Source organism: Leiobunum rupestre, chromosome 8 (genome assembly GCF_980474605.1).
Source record: "Leiobunum rupestre chromosome 8, qqLeiRupe1.1.hap1, whole genome shotgun sequence".
NCBI lineage: Eukaryota > Metazoa > Arthropoda > Arachnida > Opiliones > Sclerosomatidae > Leiobunum > Leiobunum rupestre.
The window spans coordinates 1912221-1922466 of record NC_143391.1 but is presented as its reverse complement, the minus strand read 5'-3'; the positions used below and the strand labels follow the sequence as shown (position 1 = coordinate 1922466).

At 36.4% G+C, this 10246-nt stretch overlaps 1 protein-coding gene across 1 annotated transcript; it reads right to left on the bottom strand.

The window, feature by feature from the left end:
* Nucleotides 1-500: 500 nt before the first annotated feature.
* On the bottom strand, nucleotides 501-5659 carry LOC149931648 (zinc finger MYM-type protein 1-like). The gene is made up of 3 exons (XM_090156558.1): nucleotides 5635-5659; nucleotides 2656-2940; nucleotides 501-2443 (listed from the first exon to the last, which is right to left on the bottom strand). Exons 1-3 carry the CDS (start codon nucleotides 5657-5659, stop codon nucleotides 501-503), a joined length of 2253 nt encoding a protein of 750 aa, XP_090012684.1.
* Between the last annotated feature and the right edge of the window lie 4587 nt (nucleotides 5660-10246).

Sequence of the window (10246 nt, the reverse complement as noted above, 5' to 3'; positions counted from 1 at the left end):
ATTAATCCTTCTAGTTTTCGGCAGTAGCACACAATTGAGTAAAAATAATTAAAGCGAAAAAATTATGAACATAAAACAATATTTCAGGGGGGAATGTTCCTTTTTCGGAGGGTGTCTCCCCCAGAGGCGTAGCGAGAGAAAATGGCGCCCGGGGTATTTAGCCGCTTTTGCGCCCCCCTTAATATATAGTTTTAAAGTGAGTATGTATATGTACATCCATACTTATGTTGGATCAACGAATTTCCCATTTCTGCCACAAGGTTTAACAAAGGTATGTGATTGGCGCTAGTTACTTTGAAAACAAATTGTAGCAGGAGTTAGCAGACGATCTTTCGGTTTAGTACGTACTCTCTTGAAGGTTTAACAGAATAATATTGTTCTAAAATATTGGTTTTAAACCATGTTTTAAATAGGAATCAGAAAAAGTACGGTAAAAAAACGATTTAAATTATTTTATTTCGACCTGGTAAATATCACAGTACAATCATCACATAATGTAACTACAAGTTTATTTTTCTTGCTTTTAAGGCCGCAAACTCATCAATAATTTCATCAAAATTAATTTTTTGGAAAGTTTTTTTTTCTATGCTCATAAGTGCGAGATCGTTGAGTCGATCTTGGCCCATGGTGCTTCTTAAATATGACAATATTAACTTTAATTTGCTAAAACTACGTTCGCAGCTAGCAATTGAAACAGCAATAGTTAATAAAATTTGAAGGGCCGTTCTAAAATTGGGAAAGACGTCATCGCCGTAAGAGATGATAAATGTAAGTAGATCCATAGGTGTTTTTGGAGAAACGTCTTCACGAGAAGTTAAAAACATTTTACAGTCGCATATTTCATTGTATAGTTCTGTGTCATTCAAATCTGTGTCGTAAAAACTTCCTAAATTTTTACATTTATCTTTAAGCACATTATTAGAACACTCTTTAGCGTTAGCCAATAAATTTTTCACATCGAGTAAAAAACCAAAATTATTATTTAGTTCTCTCAATCTTGAAAATCTTATCTTCATTTCCTGTTGAATGCGATCTATAACGCTTTTCATAATTCGACTAACTTCATCTTCCGCAGAAAGTCCTTCATCTCGTGAGAGTTCTCCTGGCATTTTTCTTCTTCTTCTTACTCTACGTTTAATCTCGACGCCCCAGTTTTGACATTTTCTCTTGCCTTGTGCCAGTGAATCATTACATATCTCATCTCGAAGAAAATTTAGAGTTGTCGACAGTGATTCTAGGTCACAAGACGCGTCTTTGAAGTTCATCGTAGGATCTTGTAACCTTTTTTGAACACGATCAATTCTACCCAAAATTAAGTGCCAAAAGTGTATTAAAACTATAAAATTGAAGTTCAAAATATTCCGCAAAAGACTTTCGGCATCGTTTCTACGGTCGCTGGACACATTCACGTCTTCTGACATTTTCTCTAACAGATCAACCAAATCATCTAAACATTCAACAATGGCACTAACAGCTTCAGCCCTGGCACTCCATCGTGTTTCAGACTCACGCTTAACTGTTCTCTTCACTGCATTTTTTAGCATTTCCCATCGAATTGTTGAACGCGAGAAAAAAGCATAGATACTATCAATTGTTCCAAAACCCGTTATGACTAATGCGTCTTGTTTGGCTGAATGAACTCCTGCTAAATTTAATGAGTGATGGTCACAATTTAGATATATTGCACGAGGATTTCTATCACAAATTCTTTGTTGAACACCAGATAAATGACCAGACATTACTGCCGCATTGTCATAACATTGGGATCTACAGTCTATAAGTGGAATATTGTCATTTTTGAGTTTTTCAACAATAACATTTTCAATGGTAGCAGCGTCCTTGGCGTGCAGTTCAATATATCCCAAAAACGATTCCTTGATTGTCACTTTCTTGTTTATGTAATCTATATCTACGTACCTGATGACATACGACATTTGTTCTCGGTGTGCAATATCAGGCGTCGAGTCAAATAAAAGTCCAAAATATTTATTTCTTTTGATGTTGCTAATCAATTCCCTTTTGATTCTAGCAGCAAGAAGCTGAACGAATTCATTTTGAATCTGTGGCGAGAGATATGATACAGATCGTTTATTTTCTTCAGATGTTTTTAGGTGTGTTGCCAAGAGAGGGTCATACTGGGAAACAAGCTTGAGCAAAGAGAGTAAATTTCCAATATTTGTTCCATCGTGAACACTTAACTTCTCTACATGCCCGCGTAGCGGCAAATTTTGAGTTACCAGAAACCTAATACAGGAAAGTACTCGCTCCAATATATTCCTCCATCTTTGTTTTTCTGATTGAATTGCACTTTCTAACACATTGTCAAGGCCTTTTAAGCAATTATTTCTTCTTTCAGCTTCCTTCCATTCTGTAAACGATTTGCGGTGGGATGAACTGTTTTCATGACTAGTAAGCTTTTCTTTTTTTTTCCATTTGTTGAATCCTGGGGCGTTGATAAAATTAGATCGAGAGTTTGTATTAAATGATGATGAATACAATAAACAACAAAAACAGCGGAATTTTTAGAAGGCGAATATAAAAGCCAAGTTCGGCAAACTTCATTCCCTTGTTCATTAGCTAGTCTTCGTGAAAACCACGAGGAGGGTATTGAACGTTCACCTGATATTGCATTTGCAAATTTTTTTTGAAATCTACCTGGTCCAAGTTCAGTGAGTTCCTGACGTAGTTGCTGTGAAATATCTGGTAAATTTGATATTTTATGAAATTTTAAATAGCCAATGTCATTCAATTTGAGAATATTCGGAATAATTAAATTTTCGATAGCTTCATCATTTGACAAATTTTTAGGCATTTTATTATCAATGTTGGATTTCACGCAAAATATTTCAGATGTATCTTCAGTGTGAGGTTTTGTAATATCAAATGAGTTGCTAGGTTCTGTATCTAGACTATCTTCACATGAACTTTGAGCTTTTGTCGCTGTCGGTTTAAAAAATTCTTCCATAAATCTTTTTGATTTATCGTCCACTTTCTTATTTTCCAATCATCGTTTCCGAAACTGGGCGCCACTCGGTTTACTGGTGGACATATCTGCCTAAATATGAAACACTTATTTGTAATTTCACTACATTTAGGTGTTTAGAAATAATTCGAAACGGGTCGAGTGAACCGTCCTGAAAATTCTTCATGTTAATTTTTAACCTGCGTATTTTAGTACAGTTTAACCCTACAATTGCTCTTTTCCGTCGCGTACCCCAATTCGACTTGCAATTTACTATTTACTGTTTTCGTGCCTATTTTTTACCTAAAGGTTATAAATATTTCGGCTATTTTTAACAATAGGTACTTTTGTTTTTTTTTTGGGTGTTGTTTATTTTTTTAGATGTATTATTTGTCAAGGATTACAATAATGCAAAAAGTTTTAACCGCAATTTATTATTTAGAAAGATATGATAAATTTAAAATTGTTACTTGCCATCAATTTTTACCTCGGAAAATATGACACATTTCAAGATTTTTGTCAGTGTTGGATGAGGTAGGACTGAGGACGAATTAGATTTAACGACAAGATATTACTAAATTTTTAAAACGTGTGCAAACCGAAAATGTGTTTTCTACTTTAATACGGCTTTTTTTGGTTTTGTTTATTAATGGTCAAGGATTACAGTAATGCGAAAAGTTTTAACCGCAATTTATTATTTAGAAATATATGATAAATTTAAAATTGTTACTTGAAAGCAATTTTGGGTTACGTATAGAATAGCTGCCCCCCCACCTGACTTTTTTATATATTTTTTTGGATAGAGGGCAAGATGGGGATTATTTTAATTTAATTTTTTTTGGCGGAAATGAATATTAACAAAGATATGAATTTTTAAACATTGGCCTTTTGCAGTGAATTTTCCCTAGGACGATTCTTTAAATTCCTAGATTTTAATGCGTTGTGGATAACGTGGGGCTGATGACGAAAAATAAAATGTGGAAATGGAAAACATACTAACTTACTTTTTTATTTTCGGTATTTTCGCCGTATTTCAATGCATTTTAGGGGTTTTGGCGCGGATAATAGGTTAGGTTATTAATATTATTAGGTTAGTTGGATTAATATCGGGTTGACGATACTTGATGTGTCAGGCTTGGTACTGTCCTCTAGGTTGCGTTATAGATGGCCCATAGCTTTTTTAGTATGGGGTTGGGGAGGCGCCGCGCGCCCCCAGCGCTCGAGCGAAGTGAGTGCGCGGCGCCGTCAGGCGCCAATACTTAGAATAAATTCGACGTTGTATAAGTCAACATCACACAGAAGACATATAATATGACATAGTATGGTTAAAAAAAGGCTAAAATGCGTTGAAATACGGGAAAAATTCCTAACCCTTAAAAGTTAGTACTGTTTTGCAATTGAGCCTTTTTATTTTTCGTCATCAGTCCTACTTTATCCAACGTACAGAAATCTCGAAATATGTCGTATTTTCCGATGTAAAAATTGTTAGCAAGTAGCAATTTTACATTGATCATATCTTTTTAAATAATAACTTGCGGTTAAAACTTTTTGCATTACTGTAATCCTTGACAAATAACAAACCAATAAAAACAAAAAAACAAAAGTACCTATTGTTAAAAAATCCCAACAAGCCTCGAATAAACCTAGAAACTGTCTCCAACAATATGAAGTCTACGTCCCCCGCTATAAGGCTGGAACAGATATTTAAGAATAATTTGAATAAACCCCCACAGATATAGAATCACTTGGAGACCATAGCGCCATCTAGTGAATGAAAAAAAACGGGAATACGATAAAACGCCATTCGAAAAATGCTTTGTAATAAATAGAATAAATGCGCAATATTTCTAAAACGGTGGCGTGGAAATTAACGAAACCAGCACGGTTTGTACCCCTTTTCACGATCTTCGTGACGACGTAAAAATAATTCCGGTATTCGAAACGGAATTAGTGACAGAATAAATTTGAAACAAGATAAATTGCTGAGACGCCATATTTCCCACCCAAAAGGATTTAGAATAAATAGAACAATTTCGCTATATTTATAAAACTAGTCCGTGCAATTTAATGAAACTACCACGAAATATACCCCTCTTCACGCTCTTCGTGATGGCGTAAAAACATTTGCCGGTATTCGAAACGGAAGTGAGGAAAACGTGATAGAATAAGTTTCAATCGCGGAAAACGTGGAGACGACAAAAAGCATACCGAAAACGCGTAAGAATATATAGAATAATTTCGCTATATTTCTAAAACCGTTCTGTGGACATTAACATTTTTTACACTATAGAATAAATAAATTAATCAAGATATTAGGTTCAAATAAATTATAATTGTCTAGATTCCCTTGCCTTAGAATAAACTCTAAAATTAGTTTTAATTTCCGCGATATAAACACAATCAAATGGCCTAGATTGCATTAAACGACGAAATCGAATATAAATATTTTATTTACCTTTATGACAATGCATTTTACTTAACTTTATTGGTATTACACGTATTTCATAATTTCGAAAGTTGGTTTTAGATGAATCATAATCATGGTTTACTTATTAATTTCATTTTGGTTTTAGTTTAATCATAATCATGGTTTAAATATTAATTTCGTAGCTAGCAGGCAAAAAGAATGATCATTCTCGCATTTAGAATAAATAGAATAAGTATCGTCCTACCTGGCACACTCAGCGTCTCCAGCATATCAGTTTTATTCTATCATGGAGGAAGAAGGGGATGAGATGAACCGTATGGGAAAACTCTACCCAGACTCGTGATTTGAGACTCCCACGAATGGGAGAGTGGCGTTGGTTGAAGTTTGGGGATCGCATTCGAGTAACAATTTGTCAAATGGCCGACCTCGCTAGCTCGCGCCATCTAGATTCGGCAATCGGAATTCTCAGTTTGAAAAAAGAAGTGCAAACGGTTTTACAAAAAGAATTAATTTCAATTGTGTTTCAATTTTAATTAGCTTACAAATGGGAACATATTGCGTGTATAAAACGTGTAGGAATTACAGCACAGCTCAACAATCTTCTGATCAGGAGATTAAATATTATCCTCTGCCAAAATTGAAGAACAATTTGGAGAAGTGTTTGAGGTGGGTTAGCTTAATGAATCGCGAGGATATAAAGAGTCATTTTGATGTTAAATATCATCATTATGTTTGTTCCAAGCATTTTGTTGGTGGGAATGGTCCTACAGAAGAGCATCCTTATCCAATTAAAGAAGCCGAAGTGGTAAATATTTTAGAGCTAAAATTTAATCAATCGTATTTGACTATTTGTAACGTTTGAAAATTATATGACCCTATTGCTTTGGATCACGCTTATTTTCAAGGCGATGAGCCACCAACATATCAAATATATTATCAAAAAGGAGCCAAAGATTTTAAAGGCATGGTAGTTTACTGAAGGTTTTTATATGGCGTTTCATTCCCATAATTTTAGAAACCTCAGTTTACAACTGGTTTCCAGGAAAATTTTAAAGCAGAACCAGTCACAATAAATAGCACAACACCCTTAAAAAGTCCAGAACCACTAAACTCGACATCCAAGAAAGTGAGCGCCATTTGCTTGGTATTAAATGCTTAAATTTTCGAAGAAGCGGGAACAACCGTTTAGTTACAGTTGATATAACACAAATTCTAACCCCAAGTATTTTTATCTGCTACACATTAGTTCCACATGGTCATAAAATATTTACCTCCAGTTCCGTAGATTTTAATACTACAGAGTCATGTATAAAGGAGTTGATAAACATTTTGTTTGAAATTGAAAATTGGCAAACTTGCCAAGGCATTTTAGGAGAACTGTTCATGCATTTTAGAGACAGATGTTTAGCACCAGCGTATATCTGTTCCACTAGTCAATCAATTCGCTCCATTAAATGTGAAAAATTGTTTTTTCGGGTCCATTTTCTAGAATCTGCCCATCTTGTCGAGTAAGCAAAATAGTTCTGCCAAATCGCAAACGACGAGAAAAGAAAGTGATGGAAAAAAGTACCAATATACGATACACGACAAATAATTTAATTAAACATAAGTTCGTTACGATCAAGAAAAAAATAAAGCTCTGAAGAAAAGCAATAAGGCACTGCGTTTAAAATTTAAGAAGAGATTAAAAAATGATGGTATTTGAAGACGGAAGAAGAAATCATTGCGAAAAATCCTTTTGGGAGTAAAACTATTTCAAAAGCTTTTGATGAGAGAATAGATGAAACTATTAAAAACCAAAAAGTCCAGACCAAGGAAATGGCATCCTGCTATCATCCAATGGTGCATTTCAATAAAATCCTAGTCTCCAAGTGCGTACGAAGCTGTTCGTCAAGCGTTTCCATTGCCTTCGCAAAGAACACTTTTCAATTACTCCGTAAATTTGACTTCAAAAAGTGGATTCGACGATTCAGTTTTATTGGAAATGAGAGAAAAAATTGACATCGACAATTTAGAGGAGCATCAAAAATATTTCAGCCTTATTCTAGATGAAATCCAAATAAAACAAGATCTCATTTTTAACAGCAGCACGGGAGAACTAATCGGAGCCACCAATCTCTCAATCAATTCCGAAACAAAATTACAGAAATAGCAAACCAAATTAACAGCCAACAAAATATAATTGAAAATGTAAATTTAGCTAACCACGTCCTTTAGTTAATGGTCAGAGGACTCACGACTAATTGAAAATTCCCATATGCACTTTTACCCTGCGGAGATTTGCATGCCGAAGATTTATATTCAATAATTTGGGAGGCAGTTGAAACTTTACAGGGAGCTGGGTTTTGAATACTCTCAGTGGTATGTGATAAAGCTTCATCAAACATGAAATTAATCGAACTATGTACAGAAAATCAGCAAAAACAAAACAATGACAGAGTAGGGTATCAAACCGTTAAGCGGAGAGCAGCTGTACTTTTTTTCGGATATATGTCATAACATTAAAACAGCAAAGACTGGACTTATGAACAGTGGAAGGCAATAGAAACACAAAGACGGTTCCGCTCACTGATTAGACTTTTAAAGAAAAATGGTCAATTACTACTATGGAAGCAAGCACATAGAGGACACTTATAAAATCGATTCAAAATCCTTGCTGCGGCTGGCGAGTAGGAGAAGCTAACGTCTTTGAGGGTTTAAAATGTACAGGTAGAAAGGGGGTCGGCACCGGAAATCCCCGCTTCCTTCCCCCCTGTGTGTAAACTAGGTCACTTCCGGCAGGTGGCGCGGGGGGGGGGTCGGCATTTTCCTCCCCATCGAGGTCATTGACCTCCGCAGAGTGGCGCGCGCTGATTGGCGCGTAACTACGCGGCGCGGGGAGCACGTGGTAACTACGCGGATACTGCACGCTGATTGGCTGGCGCGGCGCGTGTACTGCGCGCTAATTGGCTGGCGCGAAATTATTCAAAATGGCGCTGATTGGTTGGTATTTTGGCGCGAAAAGGGGTCAGTACTCCTTTAAAGGAATTCCCAGGCTCGCTCGGGCTTTTCCAATGTTAAGGCGGTGACAGGTTTGATTGATTACGAGCAGGTGTTTATCGAGGAATGCGCCGTTGCTAGGTTACCCAGTACGCTGTTAGAGGAAACTCCAGATTTGTATTCGGGACGATTTCGTTGTATACGTAAATTTCGAAGAAAAAATGGCTACGGTAAATAGCCACGATATTCCTTTAAAATTTCTTTCGAAAAAAAAACGATTAATGAGTTTCGTTAATTGGAAGGTACCAGGTGTACATAAATCAGACTTGGCCGCGCAAGGGTTTTATTCGTTACCAGACAGCGTTTCGGTCAAGTGCGCCTTCTGTCCGCTAGTCATAACCGACTGGAAAAGCGTAGCACTCATTCGACACTTGGAAAAGATACCGCTTTGCCCTTTCATGAAAGGAGAATCTGTAGGAAACGAAACGAATCTCGAGTAGGGATGACGGTAGCTTACTTGGTAGGACGAACAACTTTGTAAATAGAAAATTAAAATAGTCACGAGTTCGAATCCCCTCCAAATAAGAGACCGTCATTCTTTTTATAAAAATGGACGACTTTTACGTAACTCTACCGAGTAACGCCTCTAGCGACCTCTATCCGGCGAATACTCAGTCAAACTTTAAAGTAAACTTGGGTCGTTCTATAACACTACCGGACAAATTTGTTGTTGGCGTGTCGGAAGTAATTTTGCCTCCCAACTGGGAAAATATCACGGATAAAACTAATAATTTTCAATTAAAAACGGTGGTAGCTGATTATTATAAAAAACGACCTTACATTTATAAAATCTCATTAAAAGTCGCTAAATTGGAAGCCGAAAAAGACACTGCCGGATTTGTCATAAAATATAGTCTGGTTAAAAAAGTTGTACGCGCTATTAACGAAGGAATAAGGGAAAATGGACTAGACGCCTACATTTCGTTCAAAATCTGGGAAAAACCCGATGGACTTTATTGGATTTACGATCCGACAATACATAATCCGGCTGACCCGACCAAGAAAAAGAAGACCAATTTCGAGTTATTTATTCCTGACGGACCTTTGAAAGAACTGTTATGTTTCGAGAGCAAGGATGACACGGGATATCAATCGGGGGTATATCAGCCGTCAAAACCGGTAACCCCCTATACGAGGAGCATAATTTTAAATCATCTAAATTATATTGAAATCAAAGAAAATCATCTACGCGATATGACTTTTACACGCAACGTAGAAGTTGACTGTAATATTCCGATTGGAACTTATTTAAGTATTCAAGCAATATTAGACGCCATGTCAAACACTATCCCTGATCACGTGAGAAACCTTGTTCATTTCGGTATAAACCCCAATGGCACAATCCATGTAGGAGCTGATCACGGGGCTGTGACTATTTTCTTCAAATCGAGTAAAAAAGGCTTAGGCGAATTATTAGGATTTACGGATTTTGATTTTGACCTGGTTGGTCACGACAGTACTTATCCGGCCGATTTATCTAGAGGCGCGAGTACGCTTTATCTATATTCGAATTTAATATATCCCCAGTATACCGGAGATACTTTCGCTCCTCTCATGAAAATTATACCGTTAGCGAGCAATGATCAGTCTAGTAATAAGTCTATTATATACGACAAAATAGACTATTACCCGGTTAAAGCAAGAGAGCTAGAGTTGATCGAGATAGACTTAAAAACTGATTTTGGAGAAAATTTGATATTTAACGCGGGGAAGACGGTCGTTCGACTTCATTTCAAGAAAGATGTCAGAGAGTGACAGTTATTTCCGTTACTATAAGTCTCAATATGGGGGGCGAGTGTTTGCCGGCCCCGTTTACC

Bases quoted from the DNA above. Each gene is read 5' to 3' on its own strand.
- LOC149931648 (XM_090156558.1), bottom strand. From the start codon at position 5,659: ATGCTGGAGACGCTGAGTGTGCCAG. The intron at 2,941-5,634 runs GTAGGACGATAC...TTAAACCGACAG, and splicing joins GGAGACGCTGAGTGTGCCAG to CGACAAAAGCTCAAAGTTCA. The intron at 2,444-2,655 runs GTAGATTTCAAA...TCAACGCCCCAG, and splicing joins ACTCACTGAACTTGGACCAG to GATTCAACAAATGGAAAAAA.